At 46.3% G+C, this 26089-nt stretch overlaps 2 protein-coding genes across 2 annotated transcripts; one reads left to right on the top strand and one right to left on the bottom strand.

Annotated features, from left to right (window-relative positions):
* The first annotated feature begins 532 nt into the window (after nt 1–532).
* Nucleotides 533–8687, top strand: EMB1441 (zinc knuckle (CCHC-type) family protein). The gene is made up of 14 exons (XM_048672703.2): nt 533–739; nt 1911–2023; nt 2118–2214; nt 2317–2441; nt 2617–3220; nt 3366–3551; nt 3685–3978; nt 4862–5014; nt 5779–5933; nt 6142–6247; nt 6369–7310; nt 7398–7479; nt 7727–8083; nt 8180–8687. Exons 1-14 carry the CDS (start codon nt 635–637, stop codon nt 8371–8373), a joined length of 3513 nt encoding a protein of 1170 aa, XP_048528660.2. The 5' UTR covers nt 533–634; the 3' UTR covers nt 8374–8687.
* PPD1 (Photosystem II reaction center PsbP family protein) lies at nt 8618–11665 on the bottom strand. The gene is made up of 3 exons (XM_048672704.2): nt 11401–11665; nt 9231–9652; nt 8618–9090 (listed from the first exon to the last, which is right to left on the bottom strand). Exons 1-3 carry the CDS (start codon nt 11591–11593, stop codon nt 8869–8871), a joined length of 837 nt encoding a protein of 278 aa, XP_048528661.2. The 5' UTR covers nt 11594–11665; the 3' UTR covers nt 8618–8868.
* Between the last annotated feature and the right edge of the window lie 14424 nt (nt 11666–26089).

Raw genomic sequence — 26089 nt, 5'->3', positions numbered from 1 at the left:
TAGAATGTGTCAAGAGAGGGCGGGGTAGACCGAATTTGACATGGGAGGAGTCCGTTAAGAGAGACCTGAAGGATTGGAGTATCACCAAAGAGCTAGCTATGGACAGGGGTGCGTGGAAGCTTGCTATCCATGTGCCAGAGCCATGGGTTGGTTGCGAGATTTTATGGGTTTTACCTCTAGCCTACCCCAACTTGTTTGGGACTAAAGGCTTTGTTGTTGTTGTTGTTGTTGTAATATTAGAATGTAACTTGATCCATTGCTAATCCAGCCACAAATTACAATTCAAACTGTGTTAAAAAAATACAATTCAAACTTCTCTAGCAAAAAGTACAATTCAAACTGTAATTTCAGTGGCTAGATTTGCAATGGTAAGCAAAATGGGCCAGCGGCCGCGCTACCCAACGAGACAGAATCATATCAGAGGCCGGGCCACCCAACGAGAGAGACGACAATATGGGCCTAAGAGAGGCATGCGTTGGCACCTCTGTAAGCCCAAGACAGCCCAGTGAGTGAGCGCACACTTGAGACTTGACAACTCGACGCGACGAGTCGAGGTCGAAGGCAAAGGGAGAAGAGAACCCCCAACCTCGGCCGCAAGGAAGGAAGCAGGAAGGCATCGGCTGCGGCGGCGAAGATGGTGAAGGCGCGGATGACGACGGCGGACGTGGCGGCGGAGGTCAAGTGCCTCCGCCGCCTCATCGGCATGCGCCTCTCCAACGTCTACGACATCACCCCCAAGGTCGGTCGTCCAGTCCCCACGCCGCATCCCCGCTCCCCTCCCAGCTCTTCCGCTTTCGTCAAACCCTAGGTGCGGAACACTAGCGGCATAGCCGGCCTCCCGGGGAGGCGAGTAGATACGGCGCACGACGATTAGCTTGGGAGGCTTGTGTAGGTTTCTACGTGGCTTCCCCGGGGGCTGTGCTCCGATTTGGCGGTACTTGGATTGGTACTGGAAGGCTTTGTGTAGTTCACTTTAGCACTGGCGGGGTTCCAACGAACGAATTACTCTATTTGGAAATGAATCTGAACAAACAGCCGGGGTAGGATTGCTTAGCTGATGGTTATTCTGCCCTGATGGCGATTCTGGGTGCCGTGAGGTTACCTTGTGTTGGATGTGTAAATATTTGATTGTCTTAGTCTCTGAAAATTCTGTTATCAAAATTGCCAAATTGGATAGATTCACCGTGCTATTTGCCGCCAGGGAGGCGAGTAGAGGTAGATGCGGCGCACGATCAGGTTGGGAGGCTTGCGTAGGTTTCTACGTGGCTTCTCCGGGGGCTATTCTCTGACTTGGCGGAACAGTCAGTCGGAACTTGGATTGGTACAGGAAAGCTTTGTGCAGTTCACTTTAGCACTGGTGCCACTAGGTTCCAACAAACAAATTACTCTATTTAGAAAGGAAATGGGACACACGGTTGGCGTAGGGTTGCTACCCTGATGGCGATTCCACATTGCTGTGAGGTTGCCTTGTGTTGGATTGTGTAAATATTTGGTTGTCTTAGTCTCTGAAAGTTTTGTTGTGAAAATCGCCAAATTGGTTAGATTCATGGTGCTTTGTGCTGTCTGTCGTGTTATGCGGGCTGCCGGTACACATTTCATGCAATTCATTGGGATATTAGATTGTTGTGTTGTCTTCCGCTTTTAGAGGACCAATGTTTTTTTAATATATGCTGTTTCTGCGGAGGAACTGCTGGCAATCCAGTGCATCATCTCCTTTTCTGGAATATATTTGCTTCTGGTGGACCAAATGTTCTTTTTAAACTTACCTGTTTCCACCAAGAAACTGCTGGAAATCAAGTGCACCATCTCTCCTCTAGTGGAATGCATTCAAGCTCTAGCAATCTTGCACACCGTATCTGTTTTTGATATGTACTGTGATGTTTTACATAAGCCTTTTTGTGCTTGTACAGACTTATCTTTTCAAGCTGATGAACAGCAGTGGAATCACCGAGTCAGGGGAGAGTGAGAAGGTTTTGTTGCTGATGGAAAGTGGTGTCAGGCTGCACACCACTCAATATGTTCGGTGAGATGCTGCTCACCGTTGTTGGTATATATTTATCTGATGCCACTGTTTCAGAACATTAATGTACAAATCTCCTTTTGTCCCTATTTTTCAGTGATAAGAGCACCACACCTTCTGGATTCACTCTCAAGCTGCGGAAACACGTTCGTGGCAAGAGGCTTGAAGATGTTCGTATGCTGGGATATGATAGGGTACTCCTCACATTTCATTTGCTCTTGAATATCCTTTGAAGTTAGTGGAATTGTACTTGCTGAGGGTTCAGCCGTTTAATGATGTCTTTGTTTGAACTGCAGATGATCCTCTTTCAATTTGGACTTGGCAGTAATGCACACTTTATCATTCTTGAGCTGTATGCACAAGGAAATATCATTCTCACAGATTCGGAATACACAGTGATGACACTACTACGTTCTCACAGGTTATTGTCTAATTCGTGCAGTACTATTTTCGTTCTCACAGGCTGTTGCACAAGTGAGGACTTAGGACAAAAAAACGTCGATTATATGTTTGCAATCCGAGAATTTGATTATTCTCTTAAATTCTTATGCTTACTGTTTGTTTATTATACTTATCTTCTACTGTAAAACTTCCAGAGATGACAACAAAGGATTGGCTATCATGTCACGGCATCGCTATCCAGTAGAAGCCTGCCGTACTTTTGAAAGGACTGACTTTACAAAGTTAAAAGACACACTGAAGCTGTCTAATACAGTCGATGATAAAGAATCTTCCCAAGTTACACCTAGTTCAGCTGATGCTCAGCAGCCTTCTGAATGCGCCAATGATGGAGTGCCTGCTACCGATAAACTGGAAGAACCAGCTAATAGAACAGGAAAGAAGTCTGCTGCAAAATTTAAGCAGTCAGGTTCAGATGCTAAAGCCAGTAATGGCACTCAATCAAATAAAGCTACTCTGAAGACACTTCTTGGGGAGGCATTGCCTTATGGTCCAGCACTAGCGGAGCATATCATATTAGATGCTGGGTTGCTTCCAAGTACAAAGGTTGGGAAAGATCCAGAGAGCAGTCTTGATGATCATACTATTCAGTCTCTAGTAGAATCTGTTGCAAGGTTTGAGGACTGGCTTGTAGATATCATTTCTGGCCAAAGGATCCCCGAGGGGTACATACTCATGCAGAATAAGATGACCGCAAAGAAGAATGTCACACCATCAGAAGGGTCTTCTACTAACCAGAAGGTGTATCTATTGTTATTCCTGTGTTTTTTTGTTTTGTTCATTAGTGATGTCCGTTGCAGACCTATATTTAGGTAGCAGTACATTTGCATTTGATATGGTGGATTCCATGTCAAGGTACTTACTATTTTATTGTTCTTGTACACAGGTATATGATGAATATTGCCCTATCCTGCTGACGCAATGTAAGTCAAGGGAATATGATAAATTTGAGACATTTGATGATGCACTAGATGAGTTCTACAGCAAAATAGAAAGTCAAAGGGTGAATCAACAGCATAAAGCAAAAGAGGATTCAGCAGTCCATAGGCTCAACAAAATAAAGTTGGATCAGGTTCCCCCACCTCACTCTCCAATGCATGCTTGCAATCAAGTTCATAATTTGCTTGAGTTTGATTTCTATTTGGAGAATTTTATTTCCTTGTAAACATGCACTATTTACTCCGCTGATGCATTCTGCCATGCAGGAGAATCGTGTGCATACATTGAGAAAGGAAGCAGACCATTGCATCACTATGGCAGAACTAATCGAGTACAATTTGGAGGATGTGGATGCAGCAATCAAAGCTGTTCGTGTTTCCCTTGCAAATGGAATGAGTTGGGAAGCTCTTGCTCGCATGATTAAAGAGGAGAAAAAGGCTGGAAACCCAGTAGCTGGTCTAATTGATAAGCTCAGTTTTGAAAAAAATTGCATTACTCTACTTCTTAGCAATAATCTTGATGACATGGATGAGGAAGAGAAAACTGCGCCTGTTGAGAAGGTATGTTCCACAAACAACTAGCTTGTTACATATACATTTCCTGTGTCATGAAAATGCTGTTTTTCTTTGAACACCTGAAATGTATCTTATTGGCAATGTTGGTCTATGGGGTTCACCTAAGGTGTCATATGTCAGAAACAGTTCTATTTGGATTATTGAATTGTCGACCCCTGTTATTTTTACTTGTGTTAGCGTTCCATTGATTCAGTTTACGTTCTCCATGCTGAACTGCTTGAGTAATCTCCTCATTTATCCACCTTAACTTGAATGACGTGAAGTTTCTAGTCTTGCAATTCTTTAGGCAGCCAGTTTTACTAAGTTGTAAGTACATATGCCTATGGAGAGCTGCCCGCTGCTCATCAACACTATTTTACTCCCACCATTCCAAAATAGATGAAATTTTATTGCATTCTCGGATTCTCCAGTGAGCAACTCTGATCATTAGTCTTGGTATGAATGTAAGTAAATAAGTATAAAAAATGTTGTGAAACTATTTTGATGACAAATCTAATGGTATAAATTTTGTTTAACAAATCTAAATAGTTTATCGTTAAGTAGCCATCTAAGATAGATAAATTTGAGCATGCTCCTAGGACGTCATCTATTTTGGGAAGGAGGTAGTATTAATTTATTGTTATGTTGCATGAAAAAATCCCATGAAGATTTATTTCGTAATTGAGCAACTGAAGATTGATTGATGGAGAGTTAATGTCTTACACAAAAAGGGCGCATCAGCATGCAAATGAGGGGGCTAATTAGATACATGCTGCATGTGACCTTGCTTGCAGATTGTACCTGGATTTTACTTGTGTGACTCAGTTACCACTATCGCTTTCTCCATGTTCCCGATTTTCATAATACACTTTTGTTTCATTTCTTTTAGGTTGAGATTGATTTATCACTTTCAGCACATGCAAATGCTAGACGGTGGTACGAAATGAAGAAAAAACAGGAAACCAAACAAGAGAAAACTATCACTGCACATGAGAAAGCTTTCAAAGCAGCCGAGAAGAAGACACGTCTTCAGCTTGCTCAGGTTTCTTACTTACAGCTGTACTGTGTACTTGTATGCATTACCAAGCAGAAGTTGTATGTTAACATTTTAGTTCTCATCAGAACATGTTGATTAAGTTTTCTTTATAAGTGCATAAGCCTGTTCAAACCAGCCTCATCCTATATCCTCCTCTTGAATGACAGGTTTTCTTCTTAGTGGAATATAAATGAACAAATAAAAAGCTTTAGCTGTCATCTAAACCACTCATTCGTGTACGTTAGCCTGTTTAGTGGTGTCATATGCTGATAATATTATGCTCTTACTAGCAAGATGCCCGTGCATTGCACGGAGCGTCAAGATGCATTTTTTTTATAAAACACATGTTGTGATTGACCCATGCGGAAGTAATCCCATGTGTAAAAACTAATGATATCTCGAGAAAGAGAAGAGATAGGGTGAGGAGGAGTGTAAAAACCCATGCGGCCACCATGCCAGATTGTTCCAGAGGTTTCCTTTTTTAATTGCTCAACAATGAGGTTGTGGGAGATAAGGATGAACAAGGGAAGGCCTTATCTGCAAATGTGGAGAGAGGTGCGGGTATCTTTTTGCAAAATTGCCATAGTTTGCTTTCTATCCGTCAGATATAGATCAAACGGTCTATCTTGCAAGATGGCAGGCACACCATCATCACCAACTCGGTTTTTTATAAGAGTAGAGATACAGTAATAATTCCAATAATCATTGTCTTGTGTATATTATATTAAATTATATTATATTTAAGAACCTTCATATCATGACATTTTTAGGAAAAAACTGTGGCTGCAATCACTCATATGAGGAAAGTTCACTGGTTTGAGAAATTCAATTGGTTTATCAGCAGTGAAAACTACCTGATTGTCAGTGGCCGAGATGCTCAACAAAATGAGTTGGTCGTCAAGCGGTACATGTCTAAAGGAGATTTGTAAGTACCCCTGTTAGTTATCACCCATTTGTAAGCTTATTGCCAGATTACCAGTGCATTGTTTTTCTTCTGTCTGGTATTTTGCATGTAATCGATCATCAAAACATTACTTGATGGACATACCTCATACGTTTTAAACAGCAGTGCTATGCTTTTTATTCTTTGGTTTTCTTACAGAAGCTATTGGCTTATATCCAATCTTGAATAGGTATGTGCATGCGGAGTTACATGGAGCTTCCAGTACAATAATCAAGAACCACAAACCTGACAGTCCAATACCACCCTTGACATTGAACCAAGCAGGATGTTTCACAGTGAGTCAAATATGTGATTATGTTATCATGCAGTGTGTTATGTGATTATGTTATCACGCAATGCTTTTGAAGAGTGAGTGTTCATATAAATTAGGCCAATTGACCATGAGCTTTTCTGCAGGTTTGCCACAGCAAAGCATGGGATTCAAAAATTGTTACAAGTGCTTGGTGGGTGTATCCTCATCAAGTTAGCAAAACAGCTCCCACTGGCGAGTACCTCACTGTTGGTAGTTTTATGATCCGTGGCAAGAAAAATTTCCTTCCACCTCACCCCCTTGTTATGGGCTTTGGTATCCTCTTCCGTTTGGATGAGAGTTGCTTGGCATCTCATCTAAATGAAAGGAGGATTAGGGGTGAAGATGAGGCCCTTCCAGAAACCGAAGCAGAGCCTCGTCTAAATGAAAGGAGGATTAGGGGCGAGGATGAGACCCTTCCAGAAACCGAAGCAGAGCCTCAAAAGCAGCAAAGTAATCCTGAATCGGATGACAAACTTGCTACTGACAATGAGATGAGCAAAGGAACTCATGATAATGAATCAAGCAGGGATCATACTGGCGTTCACCAGAATGATGATACCAACCATTCTAATCTGCCTAATGTGGATACCGCCGACAAATCTCAACAAGTCGCTGAAACGAAAGCAGTGGAAAACAGTGGAACTGATGCTTCCGTTTCATCTCGACTAGAGGATCTGCTTGATAAGAGTCTTGGTCTGGGCCCTGCCAAGGGGTCAGGTAAAAGCTCTTTGCTTGTCAGCAGTCTTTCAAGTTTAGGAGAAGACACTGATGATCTTGATGTGAAAAAATCAATGGTAAGAGAGAAACCATATGTATCAAAAGCAGAGAGAAGAAAACTTAAGAAGGGTGAGAATGCCTGTGAATCTAGTGATCCTCAGAAAGTTGTCAAAAAGCCAGATAACCCACAGCAAGAAAAGGGCAAGGATAATACAAAGGCTGCTAATCCTAAAACAAGTCGTGGACAGAAGGGCAAGCTTAAGAAGATCAAAGAGAAGTATGCAGAGCAGGATGAAGAGGAAAGAGAAATCCGTATGGCTTTGCTTGCGGTAATAACACTACTGACACTTTTTTTTCCGTTGCACTCTTTCCTCCTTTTGTCATTGGAACTGACAACCTTCTTCTCCTGATACTAGTCTTCTGGAAAGGCTTCACAAAAGGACAATCCTTCACAGGATGGAGAAGATACCACTGCAAAACAATCAAAACCATCAACTGGTGCTTATCACAACTCTCTCCTTATTATGGTTTATTTGCAATTTTGTGCTTATAATTCTACACCATACCATAACTATGAGGACCTGTGCCAAACTGCCAAGGTCATTAATCATCTTCATTTGAGACAAGATATCAGTAGTTTGTTCATGTTGTTCCCAAATACTGAACTGAAATGATTGGCGTGAATTGCAATCTGTTAGTGGCTATTCTTGTCTCAGCTGAGCTGTTATTCCTTTTACCCTGTCAGGCGAAGACGACTCATTAAAGGTTTGTTATAAATGCAAAAAGTCTGGACATCTATCTCGTGATTGCCCTGAAAGTACATCAGCTGTTGATCCGACTGATGTCAACGTTGGTAGAAGCAGAGATGGTATGGATAGAAGTGCTACTCCTGTTGATGGCAGCATTGCCATGGATGAAGATGATATAAATGAACTTGGTGATGAAGAGAAAGAAAAGTTGATTGATTTGGACTACTTAACTGGAATTCCAGTGGCAAGTGACATTTTGCTATATGCAGTACCTGTATGTGCACCTTATAACGCGTTACAGACATACAAATATCGTGTAAAGATCACCCCAGGCACTGCAAAGAAAGGAAAAGGTATCTTCTACTCATTCTTGAACATGGAAGTAACAACATTTTGTGCATCTTTTCATTCTTTTGGGGTGTTCTGATCACTTTGCTTGTTGGTTTCAGCCGCTAAAACTGCTATGAGCTTATTCATGCACATTCCTGATGCCACGAACCGTGAGAAGGAACTAATGAAGGCATGCACTGATCCTGAATTGGTTGCTGCGATTGTTGGAAATGCCAAAATCACCGCACCTGGCCTCACTCAACTGAAGCAGAAGCAGAAGCAGAAAGGGAAAAAGGCTGCGAAAAGTAACTAGATTGAAACCACCATGACAATGCACTGAAGTTTTGATCCACTGCTGTCTGCAGAACGCGTGTAAATCCTGTGGTATGATCTGTCTGCGCTCTGTAGAAATCATGTAAATCCCGTGATATGATCAGTTGAGGCATAGGCAACAAATACACTTGCATATAAGGTGTTTTACACCTTGGCATTTGAGAGGCCAGGGGCCGGTGCAACAGAGACGGCGGCCTAAAAGAGCAAATATACACTTTGTGGTGTTACCTTGAGAAATCTCTGCCTCAGTAAACTCTCAAATTTCATCTCAATGTTGCATACTCTGTATTTTTATGCGCGATGTTTTTTGACACTATTTTTGCTACTATAATACAGCACACGAAGTACATGTAGTCCCTTATGCAAGCCAAGGAAAATTAAACGATAGTGGCAGGGAATAAAGAATGGCGTCGGCTATACAAAATTCTGTTATCTCCAGGCAAAACATTGCTCGCTGCTGCGGCACATTTTAGCACTACGCTTGTATCTTGTTGACCCTGAAGGAGTCCATGACTCTCCTCAGGTCTCCCTCTTCCTCCGAGAGCAACCGTTCCGGCGTCTGCAGCCGTAGCGCATACAGCTGGTTGTTCTCGACGCCGAGGACTGTCAGGTACCGCCGGTCCCACTCCAGGCTCTGCACCCTGTCTTTCGGCATCACCGCTAGCTCATTGTTGCTTGCGTACGACTTGATGTTCACCTGGAAAGCAGACGCATCTTGATTCTCATGATGATTTGTGCAATTCAGAAGCAGGGTCCAGCAAACAGGGTAGAAATATAAGTCAAATCTACTTCTTGATCACAGCGGACTATGATATCTGCATCGACTATTTGATTTACCTCGACCTCGTAGTAGAGCTTGCCATCGTTGGCGACCTTGGACGACGCTGACAAGACATTCGACTCGCGTCGAACACCTAGTCTGGTCGACATGAACTCCGTCAAATACTGCTTCAGAACTCCCTCTGCAGCCTTCTCAGGGGGGCCTAGGTCCTCGACCGTCTTGTACGTTGACGAAGAAGGGGATGATATGTCGACGGACATGTTCACGTCCAGGAGGACCGGATCTCTGAAGAATATGTCCGCGCCAGCTCCTTTGACCTGGATCCAGCCCTTTGGGTATATGAAGGAGTAGCCGTCAAATGTGTCGATGTACTCCCTGAATGCACCGCCGGTGGTCTCAGCTAAGGTGATCTCTCTTGGTCCGAGAAGTAGCACCGTTGAAGCGGATAGCAGTGTGGATAGTACATTCCTCCTGGGAACTGCAAAAATATTTAGTTCACTTGCAGTTTGCAAACAAATGTAGTTTGATGACATGCAGTAGTGATCATGGAAACAAAAGAAGCTCTTCAAGAATTGCAAGTTTGCTAGTATTGTTTGTGTTTAGTACTTTGCGTATTTGGCAAATAATGCAGATGCATATTATTATTAGCACATGTCAGGCTTCAGAAAACAGGTGGCAAATTCATGAGTAACAATAAAGGTATTGATGATGCCGCTGTCTGAAATTAGTCTCTACTACACTCTACAATAGTTCACTGGTTTACTTGTCAGCATTTAGTACACAGTAAACAAGAAATTCTTAGCTCTGCCAGTGGCACAGTGGGGCGATGTTCTTGGAGTGAGCCATGGACTCCAGGATGACAACTTTCTACTTTGAAAGGTAGAACAGTGACACAATTGGTACGTTCAATCTGTTTTACGCATAAACTTTGTCTGATTGCATGACTTTCTACATCAGGACTTCTCTTCAAGCTAACCAGTTTCTGTTCACATCAATCCTATCAGTACTTACATTGTCTGTAGTGTGGATTTTAGCGACAGCAAGCCTTCAAAGTATGCAATGTGTCAAAACAAGTCTATGGAAGACTTGTACTCCCTCCGTCCGGAAATACTTGTCCTCGAAATGGTTGTATCTAGACTTATTTTACCAAAGTTCAACAGTTTGAACATCTCAACTGTACGGATGTTTTGGAGATTAGCTCTTGTGCACCGACTTCCAAACCAGTGGTCTACTTCGACAAACACAGGAATATCTCCATGAAAGCGGGTTCAATCTGTAATAGTCTCTACTCTCTACATACATTTTGTCTGTTTGCATGACCTCCAAAGTGTGCATGCATGCATATGAGCATTTTCTTCTGTACCATGTTTCTTAAAAAACAGTCATTGCGGAGAAAAATATTTTTCATGAAAGCGGTGTACTACCAATTTGTAGTCTCTAGGTACATGTTGTCTGTTTGCATGAACTCTAAATAACAGGTCATTGTAAAGTTCATAACTAACGAATACTAAAACTGTCCCCATCAATGCGGAGAAAAATGAGTGTTAGTCTTGATCAATTCCACAATAGACTTGAGAGCCCTTGTTGTGTCATTCTTCGTGGTGAATCCAATCACAAGAAGGCTAATTCTAACATCAATATGGAAAATTTCACTAGCCCAGCCCATCAAATTCCACAATAACTGACAATGCTGTCTATAATTCACTGAAGTAGTAAGCAGGAACTCCAGAACGGCTGGAAATTAAGGAGTGTATGCCTCGGGATGAGCAAAAACCGCACGATGAAACAACAAGAGCGCAAGACTTGGCAGGAAGCGGCAACACTGCTAGCTGGCAGCAGTTAGTAGCTTTCAGGAATTACTGTGACTTGCTGGCAGCTAGCTGGTAGCTTTCGGGGATTACCATAACTTGCTGAGGAACTATACAAGAACACAATAGAACTCGTGCGTCTTGGAAAGTGCTGCGTGGAGTAGAATGTCAAGGCTCAGGAACATTCCATCCGTCGGAATCATGGAAATTCGACATGAATCTCAAGTCTGGAGCAGAACCGTCCATGGGAAGACTAGACATCCAAGTCGGTCAGGTACCACCGTATCAGGAGGATAGGTGCACTGCGGAACCTAACATAGAGTACTGACCTCGTGCGACTGAATGGAAAACATGGATGAATGCATGGGTTGAATTAGTATGCTACTACCAGTCTACCAAGCAGGCTAGGTATCTTTACCGGAACAAGAAGCGACCACCCGAGTCCGCGCAGTGCTGGTGCAGCAGAACGGAGGAGGACGGCCGCGGCGGCTAGAAGAGCCGAATTCGGGGGCGAAGGAGAGGCCACAAGCCGCCGGGAGTGGGAGGGTGTGGTGGCCCGCCTGCCGGCGAGGCGTCGCCGGGAGGCCGGAGCAGCAAGTTCGGGATGACATGGGGATGGGGGCGTTCGCAAGTTCGGGATAGGGTGGCAGCTACATGAATGAGCCATCTTACATGCATCTGTCCGTCCATGTGGCATCAGACGGCGGGGAATAAACACGATTCACACATTTCTTATTCAAACCCTACCCTATATTTTTGCCGCGCTCGCTTTTCTCACACGAATGTTTTCCTGGCTCATTACATTCGATTTACTTATCAAACCTGATGACCTGAAAAGAGTGTTTTTTTTTCGAAAGAAGACCATTTTTTATTGAACCTTGGACCATAGACAATTGTTCTATGGTATATATTAATAACCCCGCAAAAAAGTATATATTAATAAATAAAGTGTATATACATAAGGCAAATTCCAATGCTAGATCTCAAACAGACACGAATTTTGTTTCTTTTTTGTTCGTTTGAGGCAAAAAAAAAATGACAGACGAACAACGCCGGACAGGCGGAAGATCATGGTACCCAACGCAAATACCCATCCCAAATGGACACTTAAACTTTTTGGAAAAATAAAACAGAAAAATGCAGCATTGCCGCCCGCACCTGCTTGCGCGTCGGCCGCTGCCGCTCGCCACGCCTCGCTGCCGTCCTCACATGCCCGCCGCTGCCGCCCGCCACGCCCCACTATCGCCCGCGCCTTCTCGCGCACCCGCCGCTGCCTCGCCATGCCTGCTTGCGCGCCGGCCGCTCGCCACGCCCCGCTGCCGCCCACGCCTGCTCGCACGTCGGTCGCTGCCGCCTAGGCCTGCTTGCGTGCCCGCTGCTGCGTCGCCACGCCAGCCCCCGCGCCCGTGCCCGGCCGTTGCGCCATCGCCCTCGCCCGGCACCCGCGCCGCCTCGCCCCACCTCGCCACCCGCCTGCGCCGGCCGCCCTGCTTTCCCACCTACTCGCTCGCGCCGCGCCCTCTCTCCCTGCACGCGCCTCGCCGCGCCCTCGCAAGCGCTGGGTCACCGCTCGTCGCGCCCCCGTCCATGCTCACCCGCGCCCTCGCCGGCGCTCGGCGTCTGCTCGTCGCGTGCCCGCCCATTCTCGCCGCGCCCTCGCCCATCGCGTCGGCCCGCCCGCGCCGCGCCCCGCGCGTCGCTGCGCCCACAGCGCCAACCACCGCACCCTAGCGCCGGGATGGCCGCGGTGATGCAGCCTAGCGCTGGCCTTCGAGCTCCTGTGGCTGGAGGTGACCCCGGCATGGAGCATACCTGGCCAAACGGGCCGGCCCGGCACGGCACGACCCGGCCCATCGAAATCGTGCCTGGCCCGGCACGGCCCGCCAGGGCACGATTACTATACGGGTCGTGCCGCGCCGGCCTGCGTGCTACGCCCTCAGGCCCAGGCACGGCCCAGTTAGTAAACGGGCCGGCAGGTTGGCCGTTTAGCATGGTGGGCCGCATATTTTCAGTCTATTATTTGACGCACTGAGCGTTTTTAGCCTATTTTTACATGTTAGGCCATATATAGATGTATAAAAAAATAAAAAAACTTAATCGTGCCGTGTCGTGCCGGCCCGCGTGCCCAGCCTCCAGGCCCAGGCACGGCCCAGGGCGTGCCGCGTGCCGGGCCCGACCCGTTTAGCCCGTGTCGTGCCTGGCCCAAGGCGGGCCGTGCCGGCGTGCTCACGGTCCGGCCCGAAAAAACCGGCCCATTTGGCCAGCTATAGCATGGAGGACTGGTGCTGCTACTCCGGGTCTGGGCGACGGGGTGGGGTGGGGTGGTGGGTGAAAAGGTGGAGAGAGAGAGCGCGCGATGGGTGGGGTCCCTTTGTTTCGATGACAGATGGGCCACCACCAGGCTGCAACACCACGGCCATCCCGGCCGTTTCGATGACAGATGGACAGACGCAGCCGGACACGCAACGTTCGTTTTTTGTCTGCTTTGGGCCCAAAGCCAGACCAACTTCAGACTGGGAATGGAGCAGAACGGACACGGGCCAAACAAAAAATGGGGATGCTCCTGCGCATTGGGACCCTCAGTCTGTCCGTTTAACCCCAAACGGACACCCACGGACGATTTGGGGACGTGCGTTGGAGTTGGCCTAAAGAAAGAAAAAGAGAAAAAAAGGTAGAAACTCAACCAATGCCCTCTCCAAGAAACATTAACAAAGAATTACAGATTATTATCTATCCAGGCCTAAATATTCTGAGACTTTGCTGGTTTTGCTCTGTAAGAAGCAGCAGTGAGTCCCTCTTTGAGATAGTACTTCCAATTCGGAGTGTGAGGAGCTGCCTTCATGAAGATCTTATCATTTCTGACTAACCAACTCCCCCAACAACTCACGATAATAATATCTATGGCAAAATATTTTTTATTTCACAAATATGTAAAGGTTTCGTATCTTTTCGTTGATAGAAGGAGAGTGGCACAACATGGGATTACAACAACTCACTAAGCCATGTACATATAGAGGCATGGAAGTGAGCTCGGAGAAACCTCTAAGATTAGCCCTCTAGGATGATGTTTTGGACTCCGATGGCACCGGCCCTAGCCCACAGGGGCACTTCATCTTTGATGTTGTCAGATAGGCGGGAGATAGAGGGCTGCTCGCCGTCAAAGATGCAAGCATTCTGGTGCTTCCAGAGGCACCAATCGGTGAGGATGATCAGGGAGGCCAATCCTTTACGCACCGGGGATGGTGATCGGTCGCAGGATGCGGCCCACCGGGTATAGAAGTTGGCGTCGGTGCTCGGTAGCTCGACGGTTGACCGAACCCAGCCGAGTATCTCATGCCAAACTTGGCGGGAGAAAGAGCAACCCGCCAGCAGATGTTGCATAGTTTCCTCATGTTTATCATAGAAGGCGCAAGAGTCCACGTGCGGTAGGCCATGACGAGCGAGGCGCTCAGCTGTCCAACAATGATCTAGCAGCGCGAGCTAGATGAAGAATTTGATGCGTAGCAGCGCCCAATGCTTCCAGGTGAGCTGCCAGTGTGGGTCTTCGTAGGCACCCAAGAATAGTGTCTAGTAGCACGAGCTTGCGGAGTACGTAGCTGACGTGGTCCAGTGCCACCGCAAGCGATCTAGTGAGTCGGAGAGTGTAATGTGGCACACGCAATGCCAAAGCTCCACGCACTGAACCAAGGCGGTCGGGCCTAAGGCACCCTGAATGTCTTTCACCTCCATGGCAAAATCTCTTGGCAGAGCTTGGAGGGAGTTACACATTTCATCGTAGCAGGAAATTCCCCGCTTCCTCTTAAGCAAGAAGTTCCAACATTCTCTAGCAAAAGTGTAGTCCCAGAACAGATGCATGAGAGTTTCTTTAGTCTTATCATCACGGAGAACACAATTATAGTCATCTATGTGCATAGATCTTCTATTCAACATATTCCTGGTATTGACTCTATCATGGAGAAGTAACCAGAACAAGAATTTGTGTCTAAGTTGATATACACATTTCCAAAGACGATTGAATAAGCAATGAGTCTAGCAAGGGCCTTTGATGCTTTATACCTTTTCATGGAGGAGTAAATTGAGTGTTGCAATGTTTGCATCCATACATCTTTCCCTGCATGCACCTCTAGCATAGCCATCTCTGTAGTGAGAGCCAAAAATTGTTGGTGGGCCTGGGTGGATAAAGGTCTATGAAACAGACCCTCCAAATCCTCCAAAACTGTAACATACTGAAGATACACATCAAAATTGATACAGTAGGAATAAAGTTTTGGATAGAAAGACTATAAGCAAAGCCCATTCCATTTATCTGACCAAAAAAGGATAGTACTGCCATCACCAATAGTAATCAGAGTATGTTGCTTGTATGTGGGGACTAATTTGAGAACAACTTTTCACCAAAAGGATCCCACATGTTTATCCTCAGGCATAGTAGTGGAGTAGTAGGTTTCCCAAAAACTGTTGACCCATGGCATGTCATCCTTGTTCAAGAATTTGTGCAAAAAAATATCATCAATAGAGTTTGGTTGTGAATAGAGACACATAAAAAAGAAGGCCATTGCATAGATTTAGGGAACCGGGGCCTCAAAGGTTCACAACACAACGAAACAAACATAAACGGTACAACTATAAGGTATCCAAATGACATAGTACAAACCCTCACATGAATTCATAGCTCATAAGCCACACACACACACACGCAGAGGAGACATACACCACAACAATGGTGACCACAACTCAAGCACGTCAGTCGCCGGGCGTACTTGCTTGTATTGTCACAACATGGAGTCGAAGTGTTTGAGCCAAAGCATCAACTGTTGATGAGTCTTGGATCTTCTTTCTTAAAGTTGAGTACATTAAAAGGACAATAATAAAACAACCATGACAAGATATGCAAAATCATTTACTACACTTTCCTTCTTCCTATATGTAAAAGTGCCTTCAAGAAGGGGAGACACAGCCTGTCGAGCCTGAGATGGCCAAAACAAGGACTTTCATCCCGGATGCCGAGTCCAACCAATTAAGACCAAAACATCACACAAAACCTTCAAGAAGGTAACAACACAAGTTCGTCATTGTTCAGTCCTGTTGGAGATATGCCCTAGAGACAATCATGTATGATGATATTTCCTATGTGTTTATGAATAAAGATAGTCCTTGGACATTATCAAAGATGTGTATCAACAAGTACGTGACTTGTTTGTGGGACTATGCATTGTATGATGACTGTCATAAAAGGTCCCTAGTTGAAAGGGCTGTGTGGACGCGCAACCGACTAGACTAGCATATGACACGGTCCATGGCTTGGTCTCACTAGCCATGGAGCATTGGATGCTAACCGGATAATATGTACTCGGAAGGATCTGGTCGGTTTCGACGTAGTCGGGTTCGAGTTGAGATAAGGTCCGAGTCGGACAGACCCAACTATGAGACGCATCGATATGTCATCTGTGAGTCTCTAGTACAACATACGTTCTATGTCCTAAGACTTGAGCTGGCGCATGTACTTGAGATGGTGACATACTTGCATTGGTCCAACCAAACGCCACTCCATGACTGGCTAGTTACAAAGGTAGGTTTCGGGCTTGTCCAAACCCATGCTGTGAGACATGGTTGAGCAAGATGGGATTTGACCCTCCGATCAGGAGAGATATACTCTGGGCCCCTCGTGTGATCCGACTAAGATAAGCATGGCCATGCGATTATGATTATGAAGTGTGATGTACGGGTTCACCTAACCAACTTCATCTAACACTTGGAGTCGGCACGCTTTGCTAGTGGCTGCTACCGACTAGCTGCGTCGGATGTGATATGACTCGCAACAAAGTGAACGAGAACCTAAGGGGTCACACGCTTAAGGGAAGGAACCTATGAGGCCCGGTCCGACTCCACGAAGAAGTGATCCTACTCGGATTCGGATCCAGGCCGACAGACTTTGGGCTTTAGGATCCGTGCGAGGCCCAAGTGTTGGGCCCGCGACGGATGCCTATATAAAGAGGGGGTGCGGCACACTCATGCGATTGATCGCTTCGGAGCTGTCACTAGGGTTTGCATGTGTTGTGAATAGCAACCTCCACTCGCCGTTGACTATGTGATCGGACCTAGCAGTCCGCCGCACGGTGTCCCTCCTGCACGTGTGGATACCATCAGAGGCGGTGCACTTGCGTCGCTCCGGCGAACCTGTACGTAGGATCCGACGACCGGCTGTTCGAGGGAGATCGGTCGAGGAGGAGACGATCCACGCGGACTCGCTGCCCCAACTCTTCTTCCGCTGCACGGCACTGCGCGTCTAGTGGTAACGATTTGTGATCCATCTCCCGTAGCATATTCTTGGTTGTTCTGCGCGTAGGAAAATTTTATTTGCAGTCGACGCACCCTACCGTAGATCCTAACAGTGATATCAGAGCCTCTGCTATAGGATTTGGATTCAGATCGTATGCATATTAGATATGTGGAGGCGGCAGATGAGATCTGTTGTCATTTATGAGATCGGCTATGTGCACCATTGATGAGATCAACTACACATGGGGATCAATGAGGCTATGTTTTCCGTCAATCAGGATCGATGAGGTCGTGACACAACCTACCCCTACCGGTCGGTATCCACCATCGGGGTTAACAGTGAAACGTAAATCCGAATCGGATTCGGGATGATCGATAAGATCGGTCAGATCAGAAAATTCGGCTTGGTCGGTATCCGCCATCAGGGACCGCCATGTGCACAGCGCCTTGTATTTCGTACACGATCACTCAAACCGGTAGAATGCGATTCTATGCATGACTTTATTTTGCAGGGTTTGATGTGAATAGTATGGCTCATGTGTATGTGATGCATGTGTGTAAATTATACATGGCCTGCGTGTCATGTTTGTCAGCCGGCAGGAGCCAAAGTGGTGTCATTATTGTTGGAGATATGCCCTAGAGGCAATCATGTATGATGATATTTCCTATGTGTTTATGAATAAAGATAGTCCTTGGACATTATCAATGATGTGTATCAGCAAGTACGTGACTTGTTTGTGGGACTATGCATTGTATGATGACTGTCCTAAAAGGTCTCTAGTCGAAAGGGCTGTGTGGACACGCAGCCAACTAGACTAGCATATGACACAGTCGATGGCTTGGTCTCACTAGCCATGGAGCATTGGATGCTAACCGGATAATATGGACCTGGAAGGATCTGGTCGGATTCGACGTAGTCGGATCCGAGTCGAGATAAGGTCCAAGTAGGACAGACCCAACTATGAGATGTAGCGATATGTCATCTGTGAGTCTCTAGTACAACATATGTTCTATGTCCTAAGACCTGAGCTGACACATTTACTCGGGATGGTGACAGACTTGCTTTGGGCCGACCAAATGCTACTCCATAACTGGGTAGTTATAAAGGTAGGTTTCGGGTTTGTCCAGAACCATGCTGCGAGACGTGGTCGAGCAAGATGGGATTTGCCCCTCCGATCAGGAGAGATATACTCTGGGCCCCTCGTGTGATCCGACCAGGATAAGCATGGCCATGCGACAAGGATTATGAGATAATCCGGTTTGTGGTCAGCATCACTGGAACGAGAAAGAGGTTGGGCTAGCACAAGGATGAAATACTCGCCTTGAGCTCGACAACATATATCGTGTGGCAAAAGGAATGGAAGTATGATGTACAGGTTCGCTAACCAGCTTCATAGCCTGCTTGGTGTTCGGCATGCCTTGCTAGAGGCCGCTACCAACCATGCATTTCGGAGTTGATCCGAACTGCGACCAAGCTGACTTGAACCTAAGGGGTCGCGCGCTTAAGGGAAGGAACCTACGAGGTCGGATCCGAGGACACTGGTCGGATGTGATCCGAACTGTATTCGGATTGTGGCCGAGTAGACTTATGGGCTTTAGGGTCCGTGCGAGGCCCAAGTGTTGAGCCCGCGACGGACGCCTATATATATAGTGGAGGTGCCGCACACTCACGCGGTTGATCGCTTCAGCGCTGTCACTAGGGTTTGCATGTGTTGCGAATAGACACCTCCACTCGCCGTCGGTTGTGTGATCGGACCTAGCAGTCAGCCACACAACGTTCCTCCTGCACGCGCGGATACCGTTAGAGGCAGTGCACTTGCGCCGCTCCGGCGAACCTGTACATGGGAACCGACCACCGGTTGTACGAGGGAGATCGGATGAGGAGGAGACGATCCACGCGGACGCGCTGCCCCAACTCTTCTTCCGCTGCACGTCACTGCGCGTCTAGTGGTAACGAACTGTGATCCATCTCCCGTAGCATGTTCTTGGTTTTTCTGCACGTAGGAAATTTTAATTTGTAGTCGACGCACCCTACCGTAGACCCAATAGTGGTATCAGAGCCTCTGCTATAGGATTTGGATTCAGATCATATGCATATTAGATATGTGGAGGCAATAGATGAGATCTGTTGTCATTGATAAGATTGGCTGTGTGCACGGTTGATGAGATCAACTGCACATGGGGATCAATGTGGCTATGTTTTCTGTTGATTGGGATCGGTGAGGTCATGACACGATCTACCCCTACCAGTCGGTTATCCGCCATCGGGGTTAACAGTGAAACGTAAATCCGAATCGGATTCACGATGATCGATGAGATCGGTGAGATCAGAGAATTCGACGTGATCGGAGTTCAGATGTGATCTGTAATTTTTGAAAACGTGTGCGTAGCGCCTTGTATTTCATACATGATCACTCAAACCGGTAGAATGCGATTCTATGCATAACTTTATTTTGCAGGGTTTGATGTGAATAGTACGGCTCATGTGTATGTGATGCATGTGTGTAAATTATACATGACCTGCGTGTCATGTTTGTCAGCCGACAAGAGCCAAAGTGCTATCATTATATTGTATAACGACCTGCGTGTCGACTTGTGACTCTATGTAAAATTCATTACTAGATGTAGTAGTTGGATAATAGAGATCAGGTTGGTGGCTTGGCGTCTCGGCGTGACAAACAAGATGGAGTTCCTAGATGGTCATCAGAGTCGGAGCCAACCTGGAAGAACATCCATGAAGGAGCCATACTATTTCACAATATGTGTTTATTTGTGATTGTTATGCTTCCTTGTTTTCTATGCATGTTAGAATGGTAGAAAGATCCCTCATGAATATCAAGCGAATTGCCATCCCCAATGTTGCACCTTCGCACGTCAAGTACGTCTAGTAGTGGGCTCATAAAATTGGGGTGCTGCTAGGTGTCCTTGAACTGAAGGGTTCATGTCGGACACGGACATGCACTGCATTAGGTTGACTTGACAAGGCTATCAGAACGGTTTTGGGCCTTGTGGCAAAAGAGGTCGGGAGCCGGGGTATGAGATACCTACCCGACCGACAAGAGTCGTATAGAGATACGATTAGCAAGGAGTTGCTTACCGGATAGGCATGTTGTCTAGCAGTGATGCTAAAGCTCACTAGTCGCATGTGCTAGTCGGATCCTGAATCACCGAGAGTTTGCGGAGGGATGCTGACTTTAGTGGTAGTATTTCTGTTTAAGGCTAGAATTACTCTACATAAACACATTGCTTAGTGATTGCATATTTTTCTGTTGTAGATCAATGGCACCACCTGCTCAACCCAACTTTGCATTGAAATCAATTCTGGAAAAGGATAAACTGAATGGAACAAACTTTACTACCTGGTATAGAAATTTGAGAATTGTTCTCAAGCATGATAAAAAGGAACATGTTCTAGAGGATCCACTTCCAGAGGAACTTGCCAATAATGCTAGTACCACAACCAAGAATGCCTACCAGAAACTCGTTGATGAATCAAACGAGATCAGCTGCCTCATGTTGGCTTGTATGGAGCCCGATTTGCAGCAGCATTTCGAAGACGTTGGGGCTTTCGATATGATCGAGAGTCTCGAGAGCATGTTTCAGGTGCAAGCTAGGACCGAAAGGTTCAACGTCTGGCGATCCTTGATGGATTGTAAGCTGAAGGAAGGTGATCCACTGAGCCCACATGTGATCAAGATGATCGGATATGTGCAAGCTTTGGATCGGTTGGGCTTCCCGCTCTTGGATGAGCTGGCTACTGATGCAGTTCTGGGTTCTCTTCCGCCCAGCTATGGGACGTTCATCTCTAACTATCATATGCATGGCATGGATAAGAAGCTCACTGAATTGCATGGGATGCTCAAAGTGGCAGAGTAGGATATTAAGAAAGGCACACATCAAGTGTTGATGGTGCAGAAACCGGCTAAGTTCAAGAAGAGTTGGTCTAAGAAGAAGGCTAAGGCAAAGGGCACGAAGATGGTAACCTCCGCCGCTGTGCCGAAGTCTGGACCGCACCCAAGACCATTTGCTATCATTGCAAGGAAACTGGTCACCGGAAGAGGAACTGTAGCAAGTGGCTTGCAGAGCATGGCAAGAAGGCCGGGAATGCTGCTTCAGGCAAAGGTACACTTGTTGCATATGTTATAGACGTTTACCTTGCTGACATACCTAGTAGCTCTTGGGTATTTGATACTGGATTGGTTGTTCATATTTGCAACTCAATGCAGGGGCTGGTAAGAACTAGGCATGTGGCACAAGGGGAGATTGACATCAGGGTCGACAACTAAGCAAGAGTTTCTGCATTGGAGGTCGGCACGATCCAGCTCCAGCTTCCTTCTGGATTTATTTTGGAATTGAATAATTGTTATTACATTCCTGCACTTAGTCGGAACATTATTTCTGCCTCATGCTTGATGAGTCAGGGTCATGAATTCAATTTAAAGGACAATGGTTGTTCGATTTATTTGAATGGTATGTTCCACGGCTATGCACCCATTGTTGATGGGTTATTTATATTGAATCTAGAACAGGAACCGGTCTATAACGTGAATGTCAAGAGGCATAAGACCAATGAGATAAATCTGACATACTTCTGGCATTGCCGGCTTGGACACATTAGTATGAAACGCATGAAGAAGCTCCATGATGATGGACTCCTAACTTCGACCGACTTTGGGTCGTTCGAGACATGCAAATCATGCTTTCTCGGCAAGATGACTAAGTCTCCTTTCGCAAAGAGTTGTGAGAGGGCATCCGAGCTGTTGGAACTGATACACAGTGATGTGTGTGGACCAATGAGCACAACTGCCAGAGGTGGCTATCAGTACTTCGTGACTTTTACCGACGACTTGAGTAGATACGGAGATATCTATTTGATGAGGCACAAGTCAGAGACTTTTGAAAAGTTCAAAAAGTTTCAAAACGAGGTGGAGTATCAGCTCGGCAAGACTATAAAACTCCTACGATCTGATCGTGGAGGTGAGTACATGAGCCAGGAGTTTGATGATCATCTGAAAAGCAGAGGTATAGTACCTCAGCTCACACCTCTGGGTACGCCACAGAGAAATGGTGTATCAGAACGGAGGAATCTCACCTTGTTGGACATGGTTCGATCTATGATGAGCAAGTCGGATTTACCCTTGTCATTCTGGGGATACGCTCTAGAAACTGCAGCTTTCACACTTAACAGGGTACCATCAAAATCCGTAGACAAGACACCACATGAGATGTGGACCTGGAAGAGTCCCAGTTTGTCTTTTCTAAAGATTTGGGGTTGTGACGCATTTGTCAAGAAACTTATGTCAGACAAGCTTACACCCAAGTCGGATAAATGCATATTCGTGGGATATCCGAGGGAAACCTTGGGATATAACTTCTACAACCGGGAAGAGAACAAAGTGTTTGTTGCTCGGAATGGGGTTTTCCTTGAGAAAGAGTTTCTCAGTTAGGAGGCCAATGGGAGGACGGTCCGACTCGAAGAAATTCGAGGGCCACTCGGGGACGGCCCAGATTCCGAGGCATGGCTGGAGGCCGTGAGATCTGAGTTAAAGTCCATGGATGAGAATCAAGTTTGGGACTTGGTTGATCCGCCGCCTGGCGTAACTGCCATTGGTTGCAAATGAGTCTTTAAGAAGAAAACCGATGTGGATGGAAATGTTCAGATCCACAAAGCTCGGCTTGTCGCTAAAGGTTATGGACAAGTTCAAGGAATTGACTACGACGAGACTTACTCACCGGTAGCGATGCTGAAGTCGGTGAGGATCGTACTAGCTATAGCTGCATATTTCGATTACGAGATATGGCAGATGGATGTCAAGACGACTTTCCTTCACGGAAATTTAACCGAGGACGTGTATATGATATAGCCCGAGGGTTTTGTCGATCCGACTAGCACTAGTAAGGTATGCAAGATCAAGAGATCCATTTATGGGTTGAGGCAATCATCTCGGAGCTGGAACATTCGTTTTGATGAGGTCGTCACTGGATTCGGCTTCATCAAAAGCGAAGAGGACTCTTGTTTATACAAGAAGTTAAGTGGGAGCTTGATAGTGTTTTTGATCTTGTATGAGGATGACATACTACTGATTGGAAATGATATTTCGATGCTGAACTCGGTCAAGGAGTCATTGAATGGAAAGTTTTCGATGAAGGACCTTGGTGAGGCAATGTACATTTTAGGCATTAAGATCTATAGAGATAGATCAAGGAGGCTGCTTGGCTTAAGCCAGAGCACGTACATAGATAAAGTGTTGAAGCGGTTCAACATGAGTGAGGCAAAGAAAGGGTTCTTGCCACTCTCACATGGTATAAGGCTAAGCGAGACTCAGAGTCCTTCGACATCTGATGAGCGAAGCAGGATGAGTAGGATTTCATATGCCTCGGCAATCGGATCCATCATGTATGCCATGATATGTATGCGGCCCGATGTTGCTTTTGCAATAAGCCTAACAAGTAGATACCAGGGCAACCCAGGTGAGAGTCACTGGACAGCGGTAAAGACTATTTTGAAGTACCTGAAAAGGACTAAAGAGATGTTCCTAGTTTATGGAGGTGAGGAAGAGCTCGTCGTAAGGGGTTACGCCGATGCTAGTTTCCAAACTGACATAGATGATTGTCGATCACAGTCCGGATTCGTGTATAGGAGCAGTGAGCTGGATGAGTTCCAAGCAAGATACGGTGGCCGATTCTACTACAGAAGCCGAATACATTGCGGCTTGTGAAGCTGCAAAGGAAGGTGTTTGGATCCGGAACTTTCTGGATGATCTTGATATTTTTCCAGCCTCGGTAAAACCGTTGGACCTTTATTGTAATAATTTTGGTGCCATCGCACAAGCCAAGGAGCCGAGGAATCACCACAAGGTCAGACACATAGATCGGAAATATCACCTGATACGAACGATCATAAAGAGTGGTGATGTAGAGTTATGCAAAATTCACACGAATGCAAATGTTGCAAATCCATTGACTAAGCCGCTTCCACAACCCAAGCATGAGGGGCATGTTAGAGCTATGGGCATTCGATGTCTATTTGATTGACTCTAGTGCAAATGGGAGACTGTTGGAGATATGCCCTAGAGGCAATCATGTATGATGATATTTCCTATGTGTTTATGAATAAAGATAGTCCTTGGACATTATCAATGATGTGTATCAGCAAGTATGTGACTTGTTTGTGGAACTATGCATTGTATGATGACTGCCCTAAAAGGTCCCTAGTCGAAAGGGCTGTGTGGACGCGCAACCAACTAGACTAGCATATGACACGGTCGATGGCTTGGTCTCACTAGCCATGGAGCATTGGATTCTAACCGGATAATATGGACTTGGAAGGATCTGGTCGGATTCGACGTAGTCGGATCCGAGTCGAGATAAGGTCCAAGTCGGACAGACCCAACTATGAGACGCAGCGATATGTCATCTATGAGTCTCTAGTACAACATATGTTCTATGTCCTAAGACCTGAGATGACGCATGTACTCGGGATGGTGACAGACTTGCTTTGCGCCGACCAAACGCTACTCCGTAACTGGGTAGTTATAAAGGTAGGTTTCGGGTTTGTCCAGAACCATGCTGCGAGACGTGGTCGAGCAAGAAGGGATTTGCCCCTCCGATCAGGAGAGATATACTCTGGGCCCCTCGTGTGATTCGACCAGGATAAGCATGGCCATGCGACAAGGATTATGAGATAATCCGGTTTGTGGTCGGCATCACTCGAACGAGAAAGAGGTTGGGCTAGCACAAGGATGACAGAGTCGCCTTGAGCTCGACAACATATATCGTGTGGCAAAAGGAATGGAAGTATGATGCACATGTTCGCTAACCAGCTTCATAGTCTGCTTGGTGTTCGACATGCCTTGCTAGAGGCCGCTACCAACCATGCAGTTCGGAGTTGGTCCGAACTGCGACCAAGCCGACTTGAACCTAAGGGGTCGCGCGCTTAAGGGAAGGAACCTACGAGGTCGGATCCGAGGACACTGGTCGGACGTGATCCAAACTGTATTCAGATTGTGGCCGAGTAGACTTATGGGCTTTAGGGTCCGTGCGAGGCCCAAGTGTTGAGCCCGCGACGGACGCCTATATATATAGTGGAGGTGCCGCACACTCACGCGGTTGATCGCTTCGGCGCTGTCACTAGGGTTTGCATGTGTTGTGAATAGACACCTCCACTTGCCGCCGGTTGTGTGATTGGACCTAGCAATCCGCCGCACGACGTTCCTCCTGCACGCGCGGATACCGTTAGAGGCGGTGCACTTGCGCCGCTCCGGCGAACCTGTACGTGGGAACCGACCACCAGTTGTACGAGGGAGATCGGACGAGGAGGAGACGATCCACGCGGGTGCGCTACCCCAACTCTTCTTCCGCTGCACGGCACTGCGCGTCTAGTGGTAACGAACTGTGATCCATCTCCCGTAGCATGTTCTTGGTTGTTCTGCGCGTAGGAAATTTTAATTTGCAGTTGACGCACCCTACCGTAGACCCAACAATTATATTGTATAACGACCCGTGTGTCGACTTGTGACTCTATGTAAAATTCATTACTAGTTATAGTAGTCGGATAATAGAGATCAGGTTGGTGGCTTGGCATCCCGGCGTGACAGACAAGATGGAGTTCCTAGATGGTCATCGGAGTCGGAGCCAACCTGGAAGAACATCCATGAAGGAGCCATACCATTTCACATTATATGTTTATTTGTGATTGTTATGCTTCTTGTTTTCTATGCATGTTAGAATGGTAAAAAGATTCCTTGTAAATATCAAGCAATTTGCCATTCCCGATCTTGCACCTTCGCACGTCAAGTACATCTAGTAGTGGGTGAGGGAGTCCTGGA

The sequence above is a fragment of the Triticum urartu genome, chromosome 5A (genome assembly GCF_056163025.1).
Source record: "Triticum urartu cultivar PI428250 chromosome 5A, HENAU_Tu73, whole genome shotgun sequence".
NCBI classification, from domain to species: Eukaryota; Viridiplantae; Streptophyta; class Magnoliopsida; order Poales; family Poaceae; genus Triticum; species Triticum urartu.
This window is presented reverse-complemented; position numbering and strand designations above follow the sequence as displayed.

What these genes read in the sequence shown, in the direction of transcription:
- EMB1441 (XM_048672703.2), top strand. Translation starts at nt 635, where the DNA reads ATGGTGAAGGCGCGGATGACGACGGCGGACGTGGCGGCGGAGGTCAAG. An exon ending in ACACTACTACGTTCTCACAG is followed by an intron (nt 2,442 to 2,616) that starts GTTATTGTCTAA and finishes TAAAACTTCCAG; the next exon opens with AGATGACAACAAAGGATTGG. An exon ending in TCCGTATGGCTTTGCTTGCG is followed by an intron (nt 7,311 to 7,397) that starts GTAATAACACTA and finishes TCCTGATACTAG; the next exon opens with TCTTCTGGAAAGGCTTCACA.
- PPD1 (XM_048672704.2), bottom strand. Translation starts at nt 11,593, where the DNA reads ATGTCATCCCGAACTTGCTGCTCCGGCCTCCCGGCGACGCCTCGCCGG. An exon ending in GGTGGTCGCTTCTTGTTCCG is followed by an intron (nt 9,653 to 11,400) that starts GTAAAGATACCT and finishes ATATTTTTGCAG; the next exon opens with TTCCCAGGAGGAATGTACTA. An exon ending in AGCTCTACTACGAGGTCGAG is followed by an intron (nt 9,091 to 9,230) that starts GTAAATCAAATA and finishes TCTGCTTTCCAG; the next exon opens with GTGAACATCAAGTCGTACGC.